This window comes from Oncorhynchus mykiss, chromosome 23, assembly GCF_013265735.2.
Source record: "Oncorhynchus mykiss isolate Arlee chromosome 23, USDA_OmykA_1.1, whole genome shotgun sequence".
NCBI lineage: Eukaryota > Metazoa > Chordata > Actinopteri > Salmoniformes > Salmonidae > Oncorhynchus > Oncorhynchus mykiss.
The window spans coordinates 24,217,380-24,242,937 of record NC_048587.1 but is presented as its reverse complement, the minus strand read 5'-3'; the positions used below and the strand labels follow the sequence as shown (position 1 = coordinate 24,242,937).

General features: G+C 41.5%; 1 protein-coding gene across 2 annotated transcripts in view; it reads right to left on the bottom strand.

Moving 5' to 3' along the window:
- The window catches only part of LOC110502474 (SH3 and PX domain-containing protein 2A), an 89,333-nt gene that overhangs the window by 41,109 nt on the left and 22,666 nt on the right, over nucleotides 1–25,558 (bottom strand). For both annotated transcript variants that reach the window (XM_036959993.1, XM_036959992.1), the window contains exons 3-6: nucleotides 23,971–24,046; nucleotides 23,043–23,119; nucleotides 19,492–19,583; nucleotides 10,197–10,228 (exon numbers count right to left, since the gene is read on the bottom strand). In XM_036959993.1, the coding sequence (XP_036815888.1) occupies nucleotides 10,197–10,228; nucleotides 19,492–19,583; nucleotides 23,043–23,119; nucleotides 23,971–24,046 (277 nt within the window). The remainder of the gene's footprint in view (nucleotides 1–10,196; nucleotides 10,229–19,491; nucleotides 19,584–23,042; nucleotides 23,120–23,970; nucleotides 24,047–25,558) is intronic.

The window sequence follows — 25,558 nt, the reverse complement described above, 5'->3', positions numbered from 1 at the left end:
ACTATTACAAAACATAAAACACGCATCTCCCTACTTCCATTCCCGCTGCAGCTGCAATGAATGAGTAGCCAAGTGTATAGATAGCCCAGCATTTTTATTATTACTAGCAGATTGTCTTGTCTCTTTTAAAATCGAGGAATATTTATCTCTGGTCATAGGAACAACCTGAACGGTCATCCAACTCAGAATTCCAAATCAGAAACTCTGGCATCTTTCTAGACCTCTGATTTTCCGAACTGAAGATCACTGACATCATGATTTGACATTCCCAGTTGTCTTGAAAGCACCATGATCATCTGATGCAGTTACCATCAGTCCAGTAAAATAAAAAAAAGCTAATTATTTGAAAATGAATGCTCACCTGTGCCTTTCAAGTGCTACACCAACTGATCTAAATTGTAATCAAAGCTCAAGTTTTGAAATATAATATGGTCTGAGAAGAACATAATTGGTAGGCCAGGCATTATAGCCAATATGATGTGATAATGTACTAGGCCTACCGCACAAACCTCATTCTTACAAAAAAAATGATTAGGTTAATTAACATTTTGTAAGTCATGATCAAAAGAAAATATGAGTGGTAGATCTTGACTTGCTTTTTGACTGTGAAATGAATCTTGACTCAGAAAAAGTTGGTGACCCTGCCCTAGAGATGTACCTTATTGGGACAGTAGTTAGGACATTCATCACTGGTGCTGTTGGCCTGGTTCATGTTTGATGTCGTGTTTCTGGACAAAGAGATCAATGCCGCCTTTGCAGAGTTATCATTTTACTAAAATGTTATCTTTCTCCTCGATTAACAAAACATAAATGGAAGCATTTCCACAAGGAAAAGGTTAAGTGGGGTAACAACCATAGAGAACGATAGAGGCCTCTAGTGGCCAAAAGCTTGTTTTAGCATGGGCAGCACCATTGAGGGATTCCACCAACTTGCCTTGAACGCAGTCTTTAAGGAGCCTTACATATGAACCAGCTTGCTTACTCATTGCAGACAGCCTCTGATTTATCAGCCTCTGAGGCTGCTATTGAATCTCATCAGCCTGCCAGGAATAGAGGACACCCACTCTGGATTATATGTTTCAGCATATAAAGCATTTTGACTGCTAATCTGCCAGCAAATCTGGTCAAATTTCAAATCAAATCAAAGTTTATTTGTCATGTGCACTGAATACAACAGGTGTAGACTGTACAGTGAAATGCTTACTTACAAGCTCTAACCAATAGTGCAAAAAAGGTATTAGGTGAACAATAGGTAAGTAAAGAAATAAAACAACAGTAAAAAGACAGTGAAAAATAACAGTAGCGTGGCTATAAAAGTAGCGAGGCTACATACAGACACTGGTTAGTCAGACTGATTGAGGTAGCATGTACATGTAGACATGGTTAAAGTGACTATGCATATATGATGAACAGAGAGTAGCAGTAGCGTAAAAGAGGGGTTGGCAAGTGGTGGGTGGCGGGTGGCGGAACACAATGCAGATAGCCCGGTTAGCCAATGTGCGGGAGCACTGGTTGGTTGGCCCAATTGAGGTAGTATGTACATGAATGTATAGTTAAAGTGACTATGCATATATCATAAACAGAGAGTAGCAGCAGCGTAAAAGAGGAGTTAGCGGGTGGCGGGACACAATGCAAATAGTCTGGGTAACCATTTGATTAACTGTTCAGGAGTCTTATGGCTTGGTGGTAAAAACTGTTGAGAAGCCTTTTTGTCCTAGACTTGGCACTCCGGTACCGCTTGCCATGCGGTAGTAGAGAGAACAGTTTATGACTGGGGTGGCTGGGGTCTTTGACAATTTTTAGGGCCTTCCTCTGACCCCGCCTGGTGTAGAGGTCCTGGATGGCAGACAGCTTAGCCCCAGTTTGTTGGTGAAGTGGACGCTCAAGGAGCTTGAAGCTCTCAACCTACTCCACTACAGCCCCGTCGATGAGAATGGGGGCGTGCTCAACCCTCCTTTTCCTGTATAATCTCCTTTGTCTTGATCACGTTGAGGGAGAGGTTGTCTCGTAGTTGTCGGTGATCTGGCCTACCACTGTTGTGTCATTGGCAAACTTAATGAAGGTGTTAGAGTCGTGCCTACCCGTGCAGTCATGTTTGAACAGGGATTACAGGAGGGGACCTTTTTTTTTATCCCATCCCCCGTCTCCGCAGGAGGCCTTTTACCTTTTGGTAGGCCGTCATTGTAAATAAGAATTTGTTCTTAACTGACTTGCCTAGTTAAATAAAGGTTAAATAAAACTTTTTTTGTAAATCCCCAAACTGTTGACACAAAGTTGGAATGACAGAATTGTATAGAATGTATGCTGTAGTGTTAAGATTTCCCTTCACTGGAACAAAGGGGCCTAGCCCGAATCATGAAAAACAGCCCCAGACAATTAATCCTCCTCCACCAAACTTTACAGTTGGCACTATGCATTGGGGCAGGTAGTGTTCTCCTGGCATCCGCCAAACCCAGATTTATCCATCGCGTTTCCGCTGCTCCAGAGTCCAATAGCGGTGAGCTTAACCTCACTCCAGCCGACACTTGGTGAACTTAAGCTTGTGTGTGGCTGCTCGGCCATGAAAACCCATATCATGAAGCTCCCGATGAACAGTTCTTGTGCTGAGGTTGCTTCCAGAGGCAGTTTGAAACTCTATAGTGAGTTTTGCAACCGAGGACAGACGATTTATATGCACTGCGCGCTTTAGCACTCGGCGGTCCCGTTCTGTGAGCTTGTGTGGCCTACCACTTCATGGCTGAGCCGTTGTTGCTCCTAGACGTTTCCACTTCACAATAACAGCACTTACAGTTGACCGGGGCAGCTGTAGCAGGGCAGATATTTTATGAAATGACTTGTTGGATCCTATGATGGTACCATGTTGAAAGTCACTCAGCTCTTCTGTAAGGCCATTCTACTGCCAATGTTTGTCTATGAAGATTCCATGGCTGTGAGCTCGATTTTATACACCAGTCAGCAACGGTGTGGCCGAATCCAATACTTTGAAGAGGTGTCCACATAATTTTGTATATATAGTGAATGTTCTGCTTGACATTAACTTTAAACACCAAAACATGCTAAAAAGGTTCTCAGAAGGAATTTGCTAACTTAGATAGTTAAGAGAACATTCAAAAAATTGGACACTCAAACATTAGGGGAACATTACATGTAACAGTGCAAAAAATGTTCTCTCCCTAGAATTGTTAGCCGAGTTGACACTCAACAGCTGTTGAGCATTGAAACTCATCAGCCAGTCCCTTTTCCTTATTTAGTGTCTGTTGGTTTCCTATCATATTTTCTGGCACACACTGGTTATTATGAGACGAAGACTCCATTGCTTTTTTTTTGTGTGTTCCAGCTAGCTGCCTGCTGCGGGGTTAGGAGGGGTTGGTTCCATGTCGGAGGCCAATGTGACAAATTGTCACTGTCAGAAACTGGGAGGCTTGGCTTTACGCTGACCCCTGAGTAGAACTCCCGATGGAGTCATCTACTTCTGCAAAAGGTAACTGAAGCTGTCAGTGCACACACTGACTTTGTGGTTGAAGAGACTTGTCAGTTTATAATGCAGTTCTGCTACTGCTGTATGTATTTTATAGTTAGTTTAGCCAAATATCCATACAATATCTTTATAAAAAAAAAAATGTAAGAATGGTGCAAATGTATGTCTAACCCTAGAAAATGCTATTATAAGATGGTAGTTACACTCAAGTAAGACTGAGTTAATTAAATCTTTCAGGTGCTATTGCCTTTGCAGCATGTGAATAAAAGCCTAGTATCTGGGAAGCAGGATCAGTCAAAGAGCTCAGTATTCAATGGCTGTTTATCAAGCAAGGGTAGTGTGACTGTTGAAACAGTCCACAGTTGTTTAAGTGGGAGAGAAGCACACATTCATCTACATTCAGACTAAAATCTCACGACTACCTAGCCCCTTACCCCTGTGCGCCCCTTGACCCTCCACACACAGACCCGATCCCACACACACACACACACAATTCCACTCTCTATATGCCCCTGAGCCCCACAGCTTCAATAAAGCCAGCACGGCTGTGCACACACTCCTCCGGTCCATGCGAAACACTGAAATGGTTTCCATTTGCCACGTAAACCTCTCCATCTGCTTTTCACATGCACAGTGCCTCCAAGCGCTCCGACACTCTTTCCCACTCTCTCTCTTTCTGTGTCTCGCTCCCTCACTCTCCTTCTCTCTCCCGTCTTTCTCTCTCTGACACCGACTCTCTTTCCCTTACTCACTCTCTCTGACTCCCGCTCTGCCTCTCATACTCTCTCTATCTCTCTCTCCACTCAGTCCTGTTATCCTAAGTAACACAGTAAAGCTGCTCACAGACAAACAGCTAACTTTATTAACTTGTGCTGAGTTGGACAAGTGTAAGGTTTATTTTAGTAAATAGTGTTTCAGCCTGAACTGTACTTTATCATAGTTATTTCAAAACAGTTTCCAAACAGTGTGTTCACTTTCAAACAATTTTCCTGTTGGGACACAACAGAGCTAGCGAAAACATTCAGGTCTTACTTCTGAGTAACATTGTATTCTAACAATAGAACTACAATACCTGCTAGTTTCAAGTCTAGTTGTGCTGTGACCATGAGGTGTTGACCAAACCTCACGTGCTTAGTCAGCCACTGTACTGTATGCTGCTCTATATAGAGTTAGTGTAGAGGACAATAATAGACAGAGCTAGACAATGCAAACAGTTCAGATATACATGAACAACCTGTAAGGTATATCCTGTTTTGACCCATATAGAGCCACAGATCTAAAGAATGAAGTGGACTCAAAATAGGGCTCTTGACTTACCTGTACCCTTGCACATTGACTCGGCACCGGTACTCCTTGTATATAGGCTCATTGTTGTTATTTTATTCTGTTACTATTTTTTCTTTAGTTGAGCAAATTGTTCATACTTAAAAATAAAAAACCTCTGCATTGTTGGTTAAGGGTTTGTAAGTGACCATTTCACGTCAAGGTCGACACCTGTTGTATTCGGCGCATATGACAAATTCATTTGCATTTTATTTTATTGTAGCGGAGGTCACAGTTGGAGAACAATTACTGAGGTACAAGCCAAAACCTTACTGAAACCACATGAAGGAGCAAATCATTGGGCAAGTAATATATTCGTAACTAAACAGTGGTTTTCAGGGACATCTATTCTTTATCTTAACATCATAATCAACGGAGTACATTTTTGGGGTCCTAATCAGGTACCCAGTGGTTTACCTCTGAGAAAATTAACCAGTTCATAATTAAATAACAGAACTTGAAACTATCGAACCCTGGATAAACTGATATTGAAGAAAGACATTCAAGATAGCTGGCGGGTGGGTGAGGGGATGACAAGCCACTGAGAGAGAGAAAAACAGAGAGAGAAAGAGGGAGAGAGAGAGAGCGAGAGAATAATGACGATGCTATGAATGACTGATTGTCTACGTCAGAGTATAAGATAGCCTGTGATTTCTGTAGCATGTGCATGCCAGGTAAACATTGGTAGCCAGTCTGGCTAAACCATGCACTAACCGCCAGCAGTTTGAAAGCCTGGGACAACATTTTCCTGTTGGGGCACAGTTTCAGTAAACTCTTAGGGGAGACCAACATCATGTAATTATGTGGACCATAAACTGCAGCTACAGCACAGATTCACCACAGACTTGCACACTCGCTCCGCTGTCCTGGTTTAATAAAGTAATACCAATATCTCAGCAGTTAACCCTGTGTCTTGGTGTGCCGGAGGAAGATTTCAAAAGGAGATATGGTCACTGAGCTGTCTATTAAGACTAAGATGTAGAAGCTTTGACTAGACTTGGTTGGCAAAATATTAGCATCTTGAGAGATGAGACTTTTCCTCCAAGGCTATCAATCTTAATCTAAAAGACGGAAAATGTTGTTTACAAGGGACAATAAAATGGGACCCATTCATTAATTCATCATTGTTCGGCTACTGTAACCATTTAAAATGTATCGGAACAGCAACGTTTACAACTGTGAATAACCTATTATTCCAGCCTCCGATTCCTGGAAGAAATGCAATACGTAGCATGGTCTGAATGTAGGTGACGACAGAGACACACACCTGAAATAAGGCAAGCTTTCCATTTCATCATGTCAATGGAATTCACTGATACGTAAAGGCACAATACCATAGAGTATAGAATGAAATTGGGTTGGAGTCTCGTTTCATTTCATGGCAACTTCAAGTGTGTTTTCCTATCAGAGAGAAGCAAAGAGAAAATTAGGTTACCAGGAATGAGAAATTCAGCTGTACTATTTTCTGCATAATACTCTAGGTCTTCTGTATGTGTAAAGTACATTTTCACAGAATGTTTGTGTCAAATCCATGGCAGCTTCATGAATCACTGAATCATTTAACCTCCCATTTTGTCACCTGGTAAGAAGAGTCTAGAATTCTGAAGACTCAAGTACACACACACACACACACACACACACACACACGGTCATACTACAGCTGCTAACAGACACACGGTCATACCGCAGATGCACAGCTGCTTCCCCAGCCCCACTGAATCCTCTGTATAACCCCACCCACGCCCATATCCCCATGCACTGAGCCCACTCACTGCCTCAACAGCCAGCACCCTACCCAGGCACAGCCAATACACAGCATAGCTGTACAAACAGGTGCTCCATTCCACCCAATGCTGTTTGCTTAACCCTTTCATCACAATGAGCCATGTATGATTTGGCTGTGTGTCTTAAGCAGAGACTTGATATGTTATCGTGAGCTGAGTTGGTCTTGTTATACACTTATGACATTATACAGCTTTGTTCAGCTGTCGGTGGAAAGGCTATGGACTCCCAAGAAATGCTTTACTACTGTCTGCCTATTTGGTACAAAGACATACAGTATATGCCTACACACATACACGCCAACAGGGATACGAGACACAGACACACGCACCTACCAGACTCATTTCAATAATGGACTTACATACATCATCACATAGGCTACAAGACCTGTTGCAGCTAACTCAATAACTAGCCAAAGCAATACAATACTGTAATAACTTAATCGAAATAGAACATACTACCACTGAAAACAAATATTACAAACAGGACACCTTGCAATGTAACAGACCGGAGCAGAATATATGCACCTCTATTTTTAATGCTGTTCAATATAGAGAGAAATTAGCCCAGCTAGCACATTTGGTTCCTTGGAAATTGTGGGAACGTACATTTTTTGGTGTCCCATTGGCTCTGGTAAACGAAGCCACAAGTTCCCCCCCCCCCCCCCCCCCACACACAATTAAGTCGGTGCCACGGGGCCCCAAAAGCGCTAGTCTGGCCCTGCCTGGGAGGTTTTATGTTCTGAAAATGGAAATGCTAGGTTATTTGAAGGTAATTAAATAATGTACTGAGAACATGTTTCAGTAACACTTTTAATAACACTGCTAATCTAGGTTAACTGTTTTTAACTCCAAGCACAGATAGGCGTAAGTCATGTAAACAGATGTATTTGTAATTGTGGCACAGCATCAGTGACATTCAACCATATGATCTTCTGTTCTCAATCCATGGGAGTAGTCCACTGCGCCACAGGGTGGAGCTGGCATATCATGTTGTTTTTAAACTCATACAGTGGCTTGTGAAAGTATTCACCCCCCTTGGCATTTTTCCTATTTGTTGCCTTACAACCTGGAATTGAAATAGATTTTTGGGGGGGTTTGTATCATTTGATTTACACAACATGCCTACCACTTTGAAGATGCAAAATAGGTTTTATTGTGAAACAAACAAGAAATAAAACAAAAAAATGAACTTGATGGTGCATAACTATTCACCACCCCCAAAGTCAATACTTTGTAGATACAACTTTTGCAGAAATTACAGCTGCAAGTTTCTTAGGGTATGTCTCTATAAGCTTTGCACATCTAGCCACTGGGATTTTTGCGCATTCTTCAAGGCAAAACTGCTCCAGCTCCACGTTGGATGGGTTCTGCTGGTGAACAGCAATCTTTAAGTCATACCAAGATTCTCAATTGCATTGAGGTCTGGGCTTTGACTAGGCCATTCCAAGACATTTAAATGTTTCCCCTTAAACCATTTCAGTGGTGTTTTAGCAGTATACTTAGGGTCATTGTCCTGCTGGAAGGTGAATCTCCGTCCCAGTCTCAAATCTCTTGAAGACTGAAACAGGTTTCCCCTCAATAATTTCCCTGTATTTAGCGCCATCCATCATTCCTTTAATCCTGACCAGTTTCCCAGTCCCTGCCAATGAGGTGTTGGGTTTGCGCCAGAAATATAATTTCCTTGATGGCCAAAAAGCTCAATTTGTGTCTCATCTGACCAGAGTACCTTCTGCCATATGTTTGGGGAGTCTTCCACATGCCTTTTGGCAAACACAAAACGTGTGTGCTTATTTTTTATTTAACAATGGCTTTTTTCTGGACACTCTTCCGTTAAGCCCAACTCTGTGGAGTGTACGGTTTAAAGTGGTCCTCTGGACAGATAGTCCAATCTTCACTGTGGAGCTTTGCAGCTCCTTCAGGGTTATCTTTGGTCTCTTTGTTGCCTCTCTAATTAATGCCCTCCTTGCCTGGTCCATGAGTTTTGGTGGGCGGCCCTCTCTTGGCAGGTTTGTTGTGGTGCCCTATTCTTTCAGTTTTTTAATAATGGATTTAATGGTGCTCCGTGGGATGTTCAAAGTTTTGGATATTTTTTTATAACCCAACCCTGATCTGTACTTCTCCACAACTTTGTCCCTGACCTGTTTAGAGAGCTCCTTGGTCTTCATGGTGCCGCTTGCTAGGTGTTGCCCCTTGCTTAGTAAATTGCAGACTCTGGGCCTTTCAGAACAGGTGTATACATACTGAGATCATGTGTCAGATCATGTGACACTTAGATTGCACACAAGTGGACTTTAATTAACAGATTATGTGACTTCTGAAGGTAATTGGTTGCACCAGATCTTGTTTAGGGGCTTCATAGCAAAGGGGGTGAATACATATTCACGCACCACTTTTCTTTTTTTGTTTTTTTAAAGAATTTTTTGAAACAACTTATTTTTTCCATTTCACTTCACCAATTTAAACTATTTTGTGTATGTCCAAGGGAGATGAACACTTTTTCAAGGCTCTGTACAAAGCTTTTAATTTTAGTCTATTCAAACAGACCTTTCAAAGGAACAAGCACTCATTAAGATCAGGTGAGGCCAATTAGTGGGTGTGGCCAACATACCAGAACACACTTAACAAGATGGAGCAGGGTTTCCCAAACTAATGATTTGAAAATGGTGTTAGAGAATCTCTGAAAAAAATGTGCTTGGTTCATAGAACCGGGGTTACTTCAATAACCTTCAGTAGCTGCTAGATTTGGTTACAATAAACAGTGGTTTCTGTTTTCTTACTACAAATGTGGCTCTATCCTTGGAACCATTTGAGCTGCAAAATATTACGACTCCATCAATGACAGATAAGACTCTCAGGAACACGTACAATATGTTTTCCTCTAAAATGCCCACAAGCCACGCAGGACTCATTAGAACAGAGTGGACAAGAAATAGTTATTTTCTACACAGAAGATCATACAAAATTATTGCCTGATGATTTTCTGAATTTACCAATAAGTTTGATGCATTTCGCTTCAAACCATACTTCCTTCAGATTGATATACTTTCAAAGTCCTGTCAGAATGATTTGTAATAGACGTTCATAGCCCCAATTTTAAAAAAGAAAACATCCGCCGTTGATTCCATAATTGTTTTTACATGGTGGAGTTTTGTTGATGCTGTTTTTGATGCTGTTGTTGATGCTGTTTTTACATGTTGGAGTTTTGTTGATGCTGTTTTTGATGCTGTTGTTGATGCTGTTTTTACATGTTGGAGTTTTGTTGATGCTGTTTTTAAATAACATTCTTAGAATGATCTTTGAACGTTACTAATGGTTTCTTGTGGTTTTATGGAAATGTTTCATTGTGTTCTGAGAACATGACTTTAAACCTGCAGAAAATGCTATACTGAAGTACTGAAATTCCCACCTAAGAAACATACGGTTCTCAGAACGTTTTGTGCTGGCTGTCCTGAACCATTCACAGAACTTTGTGGGAACGTTGCATGCAAAATAGCCATAGCACAAACATGCTCTCACCAAGCTCTAAGAAACATATGGTTCTCAGAACAGTATGTGCTAGATGGGATGGTTCTCAGAACGTTATGTGCTAGCTGGGAGGTGATTTGTCTTACCTGATTTGTGTTTGGTGGATCCCCCATAGTCCCTGAAAAAGAAGCAACACCAGAGAGTCATGGTAAGTGTGTGACAGGGAGCCAGGGCAAAGCAGGAGCATGTTGTCCCACACAGGACTCTGTACCCTACCAGCTACCAGCCTAACCCTGATTAAGAATGCACACACACAGATAGGCACCCCACACAGAGCAAGCCAGAGAGAGAGAGGGAGAATGAGGGAGATAGATAGAGGGAGATTGCTGTGTGTACAGTATGTGTCAGAAAGAGTGAGAGAAAGTGAGTGTTTTTTGATTTGAGTATGTTTATTGGTGAATGTTGGGTATGTGTTTGTGTGTGCAATGTGCGTGTGTCAGTGAGAGAGAACACTGCAATGAAATGGACACGCCTGATCTTAATGAGTGCTCGTTTCCTTTGAAATAGGGTGTTTGAATAGACTAAAATGGACAGTTAAAAAAACATGGTATGCTAGCTCCATCCTGGTAGCGCAGTGGACTAATTTCATAGATAAAGAACAGAAAATAATAGGTTCAAATTTCACTGACGCGGTGCCACTAGAAAAAAGAAATGTGTATGCATGATTAATGCCTAAGCTAATTAATTTCCATGTGTTATATCTGTGCTTGGATTTCAAAACAGTTAAACTAAGCTATGAGTTATTGAAACATTTTCTCAAATAACCTATGTCCGTTCTCAAATAACCTGTGATGTCTGATCTCAGAATGTTAATTTAGCCTCCCATAAAAGCTTTCAGGGTCCATAGTAAGACATTCTCAGAACCTGCCTGCAATCTAAAAATGTACGTTCCCAGAACAGGCAAAATGTTCACTACCGTTCTCAGAACGTTTAAAAAAAAACTTCAGTTTTACCAGTCAGGAAACTTATGGCCTCGTTCTCAGAACCAATGGGAAACCAAAAACGTACATTTCCACAACCAAATGTACCTGCTGGGGTACCTCGCAATATTTTGTATTTATCATTTAACTAGGCAAGTCAATTAATAATACATTCTTATTTACAATGACAGCATACCCCGTCCAAACCCTAACAATGCTGGACCAATTGTGCACCTCCCGGAGACTCCCAAACACGGCTGGTTATGATACTGCCTGGAATCGAACCAGGGTCTGTAGTGACACCTCTAGCATTAGACCGCTGCGCCACTCAGGAGTCCTGAATATTCAGAGTAATTTTCTGAAACACACAACTAGGCAGTCATATTTTATATGGTGCCTTAAGAGACATGTAAATAGTTACCTTGGCACTCATTAAATCTTACGTAATTTTGAAATAACAACACAATCAGTTGAAAAGACACTTGCATTTAAAGTTGCACTATGCAGAAATTGCTCCGCCATTTCCTGGTTGCTAAAACTCAAATAGTTCGCCTAATTTCAGTCTGTTACAAAATAAGCTATTATAGTGTAGATAATCATTGTACCATCTAAACCTCTGTTAAATATAGTGTATTTTCCATAACCCCAAAAATGTGTTGTTTCAGCTGTACAAAACCGAAAGTAAAAGACTTAAGAACGGGAATCATAGAAATAGCACACATAGAACAACAGATCTACCTAAATCTATAACTCACATTTCTATGTGAATTTGGTCAGGTTGCCCAAAAAGTTACAAATTGCCACTAACTGTTACATGGAATCTACATACATGCATGCATATTCTAAACATTAGATCCAGATGAGATGCCTGTACACTACTGAATAACAACTATAACACTCCTACTGTAAACATTTTATAATTTTAGATTATCAATGGTGAGAGATGAAATAATCGTATATCCAGCTCGTTTTGATTCCCAGCCGACATAGTATGTTTGTGTTGCAAAAAAAAAAACAACCCACAAACATTCTAAGCAAGACGACTTGTACCCTATCACAAATGAACAATAGCTTTTTGGAACCACTTAATTAAAGTTTATCCTGACTTAGTGACCTAAAGAGGACACATTTTACTGATATGGAACAAGCTAAGTACTAATAAGTAGCTAATTTATAGTTGATTCATAATTTGTATGTTGAGGTAGTTGATGTAGTTAAGGTTACAGTATGCAGCTACAGTATAAGTTCCAGTTGTACGCCTATTTTAAACGCAACCCCTCTCCCTAACATACTGTACACATCAAGAATCACTACACCACTTCAGCCAATTCTTTCCTGAGGGCCACTCAGGAGAATAGAGCTGTTCTGTTGGACGGTTGGGCTGCTGGCCTCTGGAGCTAGCTGTTTATGGTTCTGGGCCGTAGTGGCATATGAAACGCATTACCATGGAGGTCTGAGGGTGGGCTAGAGGGGCTGGGGAGCTTTGGGGGTAGAAAGTTGGGGTGGGGGGACCGGGGGATGCTGGATCGGCCAGGCTTGCGAGTAACCCGTACCTCAGAGCTGGAATAATACACTTCCCAGGAGAGGAATGTGCGCACACTCTCTGGCTCAACACACTCCTACCAACAGTAAAATCGAATAGATGTGGGGAAGTTGAGGGGAGAAATATGTCCAAACACTATTAACATGTTAAGACAGTGTGCTAGTGCTTTCTGCAGTGAAGTGAACCTTTTGCTGACTGGAAAGGGCATAGACATATAGTACACACACACACACACACACACACACACACATATACAAGCTCGAAACAATCGTCTCTCATCACTCTCTCCCTAATGCACACCATCACACACACAAACATTCAATGTATGGGTGGAGGTTTTAAACGTATAATTAAATCTGAATCTGTATGGGCCCATCCTGAGCTGAGAATAACCAGCTGTTTGTATCTGACTGCAGCTCAGTCTTTGTTGGTGGGCCCATTAGACATGGAATGTGTGAGATATTAGTATTTTGCACACAGTTTTCAGCCAGTTGGGTTTCAGCCAAGAGACTGAGTCCACTCGAGGTATATGGTAAACAAATACTGCTGTCCGTAACCATAGTCTGCCCCCTGCATGAGTAACCCCTGGTTCGAGGTCAAAAGTAATTGGACAGGAAGTCATTATAATCAATGGAGAGTTGACCTACCCACAGAATCATGCAGTGTGTGCGGTTGAGGGAGGAGGGGGTTGATAAGTGAAGACAAGCATGCATTACAGAGTCAATGAGGTATAGAGTCAATGACACCTTCCTTTCCAATTAAGCAAAAGCCCCTAGACAAGGGGTCCCCAGTTACATTCAGCTGTGGGCCTATTTTTCCATGAGCGAATGGTCGGAAGGTAGTTATAAATCATTTGTACTCCTCAAATTGACCGCAAGAATCGCAAAAATATATAGTATTTGACACAAACGGAATCATTTCAAACTTTGATTACATTGGGGTACGATCAGAAAAGCATATTTAATTATCCATGGGAATATTTGGGAACAGATTTCCTACATTTAAATCAATTTGAGCTGATTTCCTGGTGATTTTACAATATTTTATGTCCAACAATTAATTGTATTTATTTATTTTTGCTCAGAAATCTTGTGGGGGTCAAATAAATCACCCGCGGGCCACCTATTGGGGAACCCTGCCCTAGACAATGGAGTTACTGAATCCATGTCAGTGAAGGTAAATACACTGAACAAAAATAAACACTCAACATGCAATAATTTCAACTATTTTACTGAAATCAGTCAATTGGAATAAATTAATTAGGCCCTAGTCTATCAATTTCCCATGACTGGGCAGGGGCGCAGCCATGGTGGGCCTGGGAGGGCATAGAACCACCCACTTGGGAGACAGGCCTACTCACTGGGGAGCCAGGCCCAGCCAATCAGAATGAGTTTGTCCCCACAAAAGGGCTTTATTACAGACAGAAATACTCCTCAGGTTCATCAGCTGTCCGGTTGACTGGTCTCAGATGATCCCGCAGGTGAAGAAGCCAGATGTGAAGGTCCTGTGCTGGCGTGGTTACACGTGGTCTGCGATTGTCAGGCTGGTTGGATGTACTGCCAAATTCGCTAAAACAACGTTTGAGGCGGCTTATGGTAGAGAAATTAAGACTCAATTCTCTGGCAATAGCTCTGGTGGATATTCCTATAGTCAGCATGCCAGTGGCACACTCCCTCAACTTGAGACATCTGTGGCATTGTGTTGTGTGACAAAACCGCACATTTTAGTGGCCTTTTATTGTCCCCAGCACAAGGTGTACCTGTGTAATGATCATGCTGTTTAATCGGCGTCTTGATATGCCACACCTGCCAGGTGGATGGATTATCTTGGCAAAGGATGTAAACAAATGTGTGCACAAAATATGAGAGAAATAAGCTTTTTGTGTGTATGGAAGATCTTTTATTTCAGCTCATGATTTCAGCTCATGAAACATGGGACGAACACTTTACATGTTCGTCATGCGTTTATACTTTTCTTCAGTATAGTACTATGGTTAGATGAGTTTGTTAGCTCAATGTCAGAAGTCAGCATATCTGCTTTTTGGCCTACATTTACTCAAACTCTAACTTATTGTATGTTCTGTGCGTCACTCAATGTATTGTGTTACTGTAAAACCCTTGTTCAGAAACATATTAGGTGGCTCCCTCTTGTGGTAGTAAAGCTCCTGTATTTCTGGTTTCTGTATACTGCTTGAGTGGTGCATTAAGGTTACTAAACCAATAGAGGGCAGTGGGGGGAAGGCAATTGCAACAGTCCAGTTGCTTTCAGTCTTAGAAATTAGCATATGACTACAACAAATACAGTGGGCACCCTTTGGATTTGTTCACATTTTGTTGCGTTACAAAGTATGATTAAAATACATTCTATGTCTCTGGGTGGCAGAAAGGAATGATGTTGCTGTTTGACTAACATAGCAGTAACTTGATGCTGTCGTTTTTTTAAATGATTATATATTTTTTATTTCCCCTTTATTTAGCCAGGTAGGCCAGTCGAGAACAAGTTCTCATTTACAACTGCGACCTGGCCAAGATAAAGCAAAGCAGTGCGACACAAACAACAACATAGAGTTACACATGGAATAAACAAACTTATAGTCAATAAAAAAATAGGAAAAAAATCTATATACAGTGTGTGCAAATGAGGTAAGATTAGGGAGGTAAGGCAATAAATAGGCCGTAGTGGTGAAGTAATTACAATTTAGCAATTAAACACTGCAGTGATAGATGTGCAGAAAATGAATGTGCAAGTAGAGATACTGGGGTGCAGAGGAGCATTTAAAAAAATAAAAAATAAAAAATATGGGGATGAGGTAGTTGGAAAGGCTATTTACAGATGGGCTATGTACAGGTGCAGTGATCTGTGAGCTGCTCTGACAGCTGATGCTTAAAGTTAGTGAGGGAGATATGAGTCTCCAGCTTCAGTGATTTTTGCCATTTGTTCCAGTCATTGGCAGCAGATAACTGGAAGAAAAGGTCATTGGCAGCCAAAGGAGGAATAGGCTTTGGGGGTGACCAGTGAAATATACCTGCTAGAGCGTGTGCTATGGGTGGGTGCTGCTATGGTGACCAGTGAGCTGAGATAAGGCGGGGCTTTACCTAGCAAAGACTTATAGATGAACTGGAGCCAGTGGGTTTGGCAACGAATATGAAGAGAGGTCCAGCCAACGAGAGCATACAGGTCACAGTGGTGGGTAGTATATGGGGCTATGGTGACAAAAAGGATGGCACTGTGATAGACTGCATCCAATCTGCTGAGTAGAGAGTTGAAGGTTATTTTATAAATTACATTGCCGAAGTCAAGGATCGGTAGAATAGTCCGTTTTACGAGTGTATGTTTGGCAGCATGAGTGAAGGATGCTTTGTTTTGCGAAATAGGAAGCCGATTCTAGAATTAATTTTGGATTAGAGATGCTTAATGTGAGTCTGGAAGGAGAGTTTACAGTCTAACCAGACACCTAGGTATTTGTAGTTGTCCACATATTCTAAGTCAGAACTGTCCAGAGTAGTGATGCTGGACGGGCGGGCAGGTGCAGGCAGCGATCGGTTGAAGAGCATGCATTTAGTTTTACTTGCATTTAAGAGCAGCTGTAGGCCACAAAAGCAGAGTTGTATGGCACTGAAGCTCATCTGGAGGTTTGGAGAACGGTGATGAGAGGGTTTTCCAATTTTTCCTATATTTTTTCTATTTTTTCCGGTGAAATGTCCTGAGCACCGTCCTGTGAATTGGAAAGTCTTGCCTGTTCTCCCCGTGGCCCTGAGTTGGTCAGCACAGAGGTACCTTGTCCTGTATAGGCCTGCAGACTTGGGTTAGAGTCTTGTGCAGCAGTGTGCTCTCTATGAGCTGCTGTCTGAATCACACTGTGTCCTGACTGTTCTGATTGAGCTGAAACACTGTGAGCCTGGGCTGTTTGAATGTCAATGTGCTCAATGAATTGGGGTCCTTCTTTGGGACGCACACTTAATACATGTCTGGCAGATGTGCCCCTCTGCCCTATGTGAAATGCAAGGTCTAAGATCCTGTATCTCTCTACAATTTGCTCAAAGCAGTCATTCATGCTATCTATTGTTGTTGAGTTGGCCTTTCTTTCTTGCTATTTCAGTTTGCAGCTCTAGAGTCTCCCTTATTTTCCTCAGTTCCATCTTTTGTTGGTTTAATTCTTCCTCCTTATCCTCTAAATGGTGTTTGAACTTGAGAGCAGCAGCCATTATTATTAATGCTGCTCTTTCAGCCTCTGGTCGGATGCAGGCTGAGGATGTGGAGGATACACCTGAGCGTGAACTCCTGTTAGACCTGCGGCTGGAGGATTGGGACACACTGTCAGTAGGTTTAATATCATCTTTCTCATCAGTGCATTCATCAGGTTTCTCTGGTACTGGGGCTGCACCTGAGATCCATTGGGACACAGTAACAAGAAATGTCTTAATATGCTGCCATTTGGGTTCATACCAATTCAACATATCATTTTTTTATTTCATCCTCAGGTATCATGTGATGATAGGAATCAATAAATTATTTGAATCCATTCAACATTTCTTTATTACAACTTGAATATTCTTATTGTCAGTCATCAGATCAGTAACACCATATGTCCATTTTGTGAGTCAGCTTTTCCAGTTTACCCCTTCTGGATTTGCGCATTTGGGAAACTTTCTCCTTCCAAGTCCTTTTCTTTTTTTCTTTTTATATATATATTTTTTTGAATTTTACCCCTTTTTCTCCCCAATTTCGTAGTATCCAATTGTTGTAGTAGCTACTATCTTGTCTCATCGCTACAACTCCCGTACGGGCTCGGGAGAGACGAAGGTTGAAAGTCATGCGTCCTCCGATACACAACCAACCAAGCCGCTGCTTCTTTAACACAGCGCACATCCAACCCGGAAGCCAGCCGCACCAATGCGCCGGAGGAAACACCGTGCACCTGGCCACCTTGGCTAGCGTACTTCCAAGTCCTTTTCTGATAAAGGCACCTCCACTAGCACCGTGTGCACTGGTATAATTCTCTTCCACCATCTTCCCTCAATAGGCTATCAGAATAATACCTATATTTCAATATGCAACCATGAACATGGATCAATAAGCGCTCTGGTGCACTGCTCTCCTTTTAACAGTGCCACTATATAATTCATATTCACAATTCAAAGAATTAGGCAGCGGAGATTGGAAATCGGATTCTATGCATTCAATCCATTGTCCAAATAAGTCACTCCAATAGAAAACGTTCCATTACTTTGTACGTATGCATGATGAATGTAGCCATACACTTAAATGTAACCATTTATCCATCAAAAAGTGTGTGCACTTGTTAGACTACTTTTACATACCAAAGTGTGTCTTTTCTACGCTGTAGTCTTGAGGCCGCGTGAGTTCTTTGTTCCTTGGTTATGCATCTTTCCAAACAATCCAGTTTTTCAATTCCAATTAAGTCTTTTGACCATACCAGACCATGTTAACCATGCTGTTTGTTTCTTTAGTTTAATGATCAAAATTCATTTTTGTATACAGAAGAACGACAAATAAAGGTATTACTATTTTTCTAATTGAATCAAACACTGGACATTGGATTTCTATGCTTCAAGACGAACATTTCACCACTCTCCATTGAGGCTAAAGGATTAAAATGGAAATTGTATTGGGACAATTATATTGGACAATTTAGCAACTACATTTAGTCAAGAATCCTGGTACCTCTCGCAAATCAGACATGTTATATTTCTTTAAGCATGGTCAAGTTAATAATCATGCTGTGGATGTTATAGTAAAACACCCAGACACAACAAAGATACAGTCGTCCTTCTGAACTGAGCTGCAGGACAGGAAGGAAGGTGATTTTAAAACAGCTACAGAATTGAATGGCTGTAAAGGGATAAAACTGAGGATGGATCAACATTGAAGTGACTCCACAATAATGACCTACCTAAATGACATAGTGAAAAGAAGAATACAAATATACAGAATAAAATATTCCAAAACATGAATCATGTATGCAACAAGGCACTAACGTAATACTGCTTAAAAGCACACCAAAGGAATATACTTTTGGGGAAAATCCAACACAACACATCAATGTTTAACTGCCCACTGGGCACACACTGGTTGAATCAATGAAATTATGTTGAACCAATGTGGAATAGACGTTGAATTGACATCTGTGCCCAGTGGTTGTCTGCTTATTTTCAAGCATGGTGGTGGCTGCATCATGGTATGCTTGACATAGGCAAAGAGTAGGATGTTTTAATGATAAAAAGGAATGGGATGGAAAATCCTGGACAAAAACCTGCTTTAGTATGCTTTACACTTGACACTGGGAGAGGAATTCACTTTTCAGCAGGACAATAACCTACAACACATGGCCAAATCTTCGGAGAAAAAAATTACTAAATGCAGATGTAAGTTTCCACTTATCAAATGTCCATTGACATCAAATACCAAACCCTACTGGTATAAATCTGAGGATGATACATTAATTCTAGTAATGCCTTGTCTGACCTGAACTTAACCACCATAATACCAATGAACAATAAGCACTGCGCTGGGATCAGATGTCACCTCCCATGTATCATCATTAATAAAAGCCCAGAGCCTGGTTGACCATCCATCATCTATGTGACATGAGGTCACTTGGAGATCAATACATGTCAGTGTGGGTGAGAGACGTCTGCACCAGCTGCCAGTGCTCTGACACATGCACACACACACACACACGAGCAAATAAAACATATCCTTTGTATTATCATATTAACCTAAATTAAACATGTTTATTGTTGTACTTGGGGGCAGTGTTTGATACCTTAAAGTACAACTGAAAAGTACAACATGAAGAACCTGGTAAAAAGCAAGAAATTGAGAAATAGATGCCCTTTAAAACCTGACAATACACAATATACTGTAGGGAGAGATCGCCAGGTAAATGAAACTCACTCTTTAGGAGGGTTGATGTCCTCAGCCTTGGTTTCAAAGAAACTCAGCACCTCCTCACTCTGGGAGATCTGGTTAGGGAGCCTCATCACAGCCTAGAAGGAGAGAGGGAAGGAGGGCGAGAAGGAGAGTGATGGAAAATATTATAATTGTGAAATAGTATAATGATTATTCACAATGACAAGACTTCATAACACATCATCAAGATAACTATCAGCTAATGTGGTCACATGTACCCTGAATTTCATCAACTGACTGACTCCATATGTGGAAGCCACTATATCACAAAAGGACTGTGTGTGTGTGTGAGATCACCAGATCATCAACTAGGATCATCAACCAAGGGACGATTATTTCTTGAGAGGATGGTCATGGGACCAAAACATAATTACAAATTATTTGTAGTCTGCAAATTCACCGCAAGCCCAAACAGATATAATATTTGACTAAAATCTAATAATTTCAAACCTTGCTTACATTTGAATATGATCACATGCGTGTATATCTCTCTATGATGCATGGGAATACTTTGGGAATACTTTTTCTGGTGGTTTAGTCTTTTATGTCCAACAAATACATTTCTTAAAAAACATACATATTTAGTTATTTATTTTGCTAAGAAAACCTGTAGGGGGCCTCCCGGATGGTGCAGTGTTAAGGGCGCTGTACTGCAGCGCTAGCTGTGCCATCAGAGTCCTGGGTTCGCGCCCAGGCTCTGTCGTAACCGGCCGCGACCGGGAGGTCCGTGGGGCGACGCACAATTGGCCTAGCGTCACCCGGGTTAGGGAGGGCTTGGTCGGTAGGGGTGTCCTTGTCTCATCGCGCACCAGCGACTCCTGTAACGGGCTGGGCGCAGTGTACGCTAGCCAAGGTGGCCAGGTGCACGGTGTTTCCTCCGGCGCATTGGTGCGGCTGGCTTCCGGGTTGGATGTGCGCTGTGTTAAAGAAGCACCGGCTTGGTTGGTTGTGTATCGGAGGACGCATGACTTTCAACCTTCGTCTCTCCCGAGCCCGTACGGGAGTTGTAGCGATGAGACAAGATAGTAGCTACTACAACAATTGGATACTACGAAATTGTGGAGAAAAAAAAAAAAAAAAAAAAAAAAAAGAAAACCTGTAGGAAAATAAAAATCACCCACGGGCCAACCAGTTGGGGGACCCTGGTTTACAGTAAGGCCCTGTTACTCAGCAGCTCAGAGGATGAAGGGGAGGTAAGGAAGACGAGAAGGGGAAGGAAGAGGGATCAGAGCCCGGAGCAGGGATAAGACAGAGGAAAGCAGATGGAGGACGATAGCTACCAGAACCCTCTCTGACAGGACTACAACTGTGTCTGCTTTGAAAAGTACTTTCGAAATAGACAATTTGCATACACAATGAATATGATGCATATGATACTGAATTAGGGACATACAGTCTTTATATTTGGTGTAAATCTGATAATTACATGTTAGAACTTTACTCTTTCAGACTCAGCATTTTCTGTCACAAGGCTCTGCATTCACAGCTCACACGGCAGGTTTCGGTTTTTCCACAATAAAAAAAATTGAGCTAGACTTTCCAGTGAATGCTGCTGGTGTAGAAAACATGTTCCAAAGACATTCAAACTAAACAATTTATTAAAGAAATGACTGGACCGTGTGAGATGTGGCTACTTACAGTGCCTTGCGAAAGTATTCGGCCCCCTTGAACTTTGCGACCTTTTGCCACATTTCAGGCTTCAAACATAAAGATATAAAACTGTATTTTTTTGTGAAGAATCAACAACAAGTGGGACACAATCATGAAGTGGAACGACATTTATTGGATATTTCAAACTTTTTTAACAAACCAAAAACTGAAAAATTGGGCGTGCAAAGTTATTCAGCCCCTTTACTTTCAGTGCAGCAAACTCTCTCCAGAAGTTCAGTGAAGATCTCTGAATGATCCAATGTTCACCTAAATGACTAATGATGATAAATACAATCCACCTGTGTGTAATCAAGTCTCCTTATAAATGCACCTGCACTGTGATAGTCTCAGAGGTCCGTTAAAAGCGCAGAGAGCATCATGAAGAACAAGGAACACACCAGGCAGGTCCGAGATACTGTTGTGAAGAAGTTTAAAGCCGGATTTGGATACAAAAAGATTTCCCAAGCTTTAAACATCCCACGGAGCACTGTGCAAGCGATAATATTGAAATGGAAGGAGTATCAGACCACTGCAAATCTACCAAGACCTGGCCGTCCCTCTAAACTTTCAGTTCATACAAGGAGAAGACTGATCAGAGATGCAGCCAAGAGGCCCATGATCACTCTGGATGAACTGCAGAGATCTACAGCTGAGGTGGGAGACTCTATCCATAGGACAACAATCAGTCGTATATTGCACAAATCTGGCCTTTATGGAAGAGTGGCAAGAAGAAAGCCATTTCTTAAAGATATCCATAAAAAGTGTCGTTTAAAGTTTTCCACAAGCCACCTGGGAGACACACCAAACATGTGGAAGAAGGTGCTCTGGTCAGATGAAACCAAAATTGAACTTTTTGGCAACAATGCAAGACGTTATGTTTGGCGTAAAAGCAACACAGCTCATCACCCTGAACACACCATCCCCACTGTCAAACATGGTGGTGGCAGCATCATGGTTTGGGCCTGGTTTTCTTCAGCAGGGACAGGGAAGATGGTTAAAATTGATGGGAAGATGGATGGAGCCAAATACAGGACCATTCTGGAAGAAAATCTGATGGAGTCTGCAAAAGACCTGAGACTGGGACGGAGATTTGTCTTCCAACAAGACAATGATCCAAAACATAAAGCAAAATCTACAATGGAATGGTTCAAAAATAAACATATCCAGGTGTTAGAATGGCCAAGTCAAAGTCCAGACCTGAATCCAATCGAGAATCTGTGGAAAGAACTGAAAACTGCTGTTCACAAATGCTCTCCATCCAACCTCACTGAGCTCGAGCTGTTTTGCAAGGAGGAATGGGAAAAAATGTCAGTCTCTCGATGTGCAAAACTGATAGAGACATACCCCAAGCGACTTACAGCTGTAATCGCAGCAAAAGGTGGCGCTACAAAGTATTAACTTAAGGGGGCTGAATAATTTTGCACGCCCAATTTTTCAGTTTTTGATTTGTTAAAAAAGTTTGAAATATCCAATAAATGTCGTTCCACTTCATGATTGTGTCCCACTTGTTGTTGATTCTTCACAAAAAAATACAGTTTTATATCTTTATGTTTGAAGCCTGAAATGTGGCAAAAGGTCGCAAAGTTCAAGGGGGCCGAATACTTTCGCAAGGCACTGTAGTAGGCTATAAGTATTAAAAAGACTTCTTGCCATTCATTGAAGGGTAACTGCACTTCCTGATTTGGCCTCAATTCAAGATTTGGTTCATTGAGAAATGCTAGCGGCCATGACTGAATTAAAACATGGGTTGGTTTCAGGGTGTGGTTTGACGTGGGTGTCTCGTGTGTGTGTTCACAGGTGGGAAGAGTTAAAGAGCAGTTGGCCTTTAAAGCAGCAAGCAGTACATCATTTACAGCAAAGACAAAAACAAGATACTTGGTTCTTACTCTGCAGTAGTCATTAAGATGCTTCAACCTTTTCACAGCCACGTCTCTGACTTGACTTCGCCGAAATAAGAGTTTACCTGTAAAAGAGATATAGAACTTTAAGTTGTCATTGAATGTGCTGTTTCTAAAAGTACCAACAGGTGGCATAACACTAGCCCAGACCCAGGCATTCGGCAGTGGACTATTTAAGAAACGGTCTGACATATTATGTAGTAGGCCTATTCTAAATAGTATGTGGTACTCGAGACAAGATTTCATGAAAAAGACAAATGTAAAATATGTGTGAGTGTGTCTGTCTTTCTGTCTCTCTGTCTGTCATGATAACAGTAAGACGACTGTTTATTTTAGAGTGAGGAAGTGCATAGAGCCCACTCCCTGGCTAGGTTTTACAGGGTGGTGTAAACAATACTATCCAGACGTTTGAGTGCTGTGCAGCTCTCTGACAATGGCACTCTTCACTCCTCTGGGGCATGCTGAGGTTATCAAATTAGCCTCTTACTGCCATGCTACAAGCACACCACAGCCTTATTCAGCCAGCTGGAAGCGTGGAAAAACTAGAAATGTGCTATGTTAGAACAGACCAAATGATAGAGAAGCAGGTCCTTTCTGTGTGTTCTTGCGTTTCATTGCATTTTGTTTCAATGTGGTGTCAAACCCCCACCTCTAAAACGCTGCTGTTCAACATCTAGTTTTGATTGACATTTGTTTCAGTTTTCTACTAACGTGGATTGAATGTGAAATCAACAACAAAAACACCACATCATTGGATTTAGGTTAAAAGTTTAAAGAAAAAAAGACCAGGATGTTGATGACTTTTTGCAAATCAAATCCGTTTTTCACATTGATTAAATGTCATCACATACATTTTTTGGGGTCGAAATGATGTGGAAACAACGTTGATTAAACCAGTTTTTGTCAGCATGCTCACCTGGTAAGAAGGGAATTATTCTCTTTTTGGGGTCCTTCTGCCCTCCCTCCACTGGGAACTTGTCCAGGATCTGCATCTGAAAATAAAAAGAACGCAATGGATATCTTAACTTTTGTCTTCTAAAACTAAAGGATGGACACTTGTGGCAAACATCTAGATAACAGTTGGAATGAATACAGTCCTACGTGCTATGTTTGTTTTTTTGTATGGTCAATGTTATTTCAAACTTAAATCGATTACTGGTGGTAATAAAGTATATTTGATAGTTATGTGACAGACAAAGCCAAGGGAGCTCAAAGTGGAGGAATGTAGATGAGATCATTGGAAAGAGAAGCACTTGGTGGTCCTGACCTCTTACAGACAACCTCCCAATTAAATTACTACAAATGTGGGCTGTATATACAGACTCTGAAGAGCTACTACGTACCAGTCACCAGACACAGGCAGGTAGCCTAATCGCATGAAGAGTTCTAGACATGTTAAACCTAGTCTCAGAGACAGTCCTCGAACCATGATCATTGAGTCGTTTCACTGAGTAAAATGGAGTAACCCAATATTATAATTGAGTAAGGGCAACAGGTGTGCATTGAGGAGAGGCCACCCAATGGTTCACACGGGTTGAATCGACATTGTTTCCGCGTCATTTCAGTGAAATTGAATAGACGTTAAATTGACTGTGCCCAGTGGGCATTCTGTATCAAGTGATATTTTATGACAAGATCACAAAAACAATCATTCTGCTGTACATGCGTGGATGCCTGCAAGTTTGCTTACGTGTATTTGGGTGTGTGTGTGTACGTACAGTACGAGTCAAAAGTTTGGACATACCTACTCATTCAAGGGTTTTTCTTAATTTTACTATTTTCTACACAGTAGAATAGTCTGCTGAAGAGGATAAATTCATTAGTTACCAGAACCTCAGAAATTGCAGCCCAAATAAATACTTCACAGAGTGAACAGACACATCTCAACATCAACTGTTCAGAGGAGACTGCGTGAATCAGGCCTTCATGGTCGGATTGCTGCAAAGAAACCACTACTAAAGGACACCAATAAGAAAAAGAGACTTGGCTTGGGCCAAGAAACACGAGCAATGGATATTAGAACAGTAGATACCTGTCCAAATTTGAGATATTTGGTTCCAATCGCCTTGTCTTTCTGAGACGCAGAGTAGGTGAACGGATGATCTCTGCATGTGTGGTTCCCACCGTGAAGCATGGAGGAGGAGGTGTGACGGTGCTTTGCTGGTGACACTGTCTGTGATCTATTTAGAATTCAAGGCACAATTAACCAGCATGGCTACAACAGAATTCTGCAGCAATACGCCATCCCATCTGGTCTGCGCTTAGTGGGACTATAATTTATTTTTCAACAGAACAATGACCCAACAAACCTCCAGATTGTGTAAGGGCTATTTTACCAAGAAGGAGACTGATGGAGTGCTCCATCAGATGACCTGGCCTCCACAATCACCCAACCTCAACCCAATTGAGATGGTTTGGGATGAGTTGGACCACAGAGTGAAGGAAAAGCACCCAACAAATGCTAAGCATATTGTGGGAACTCCTTCAAGACAGTTGGAAAAGCA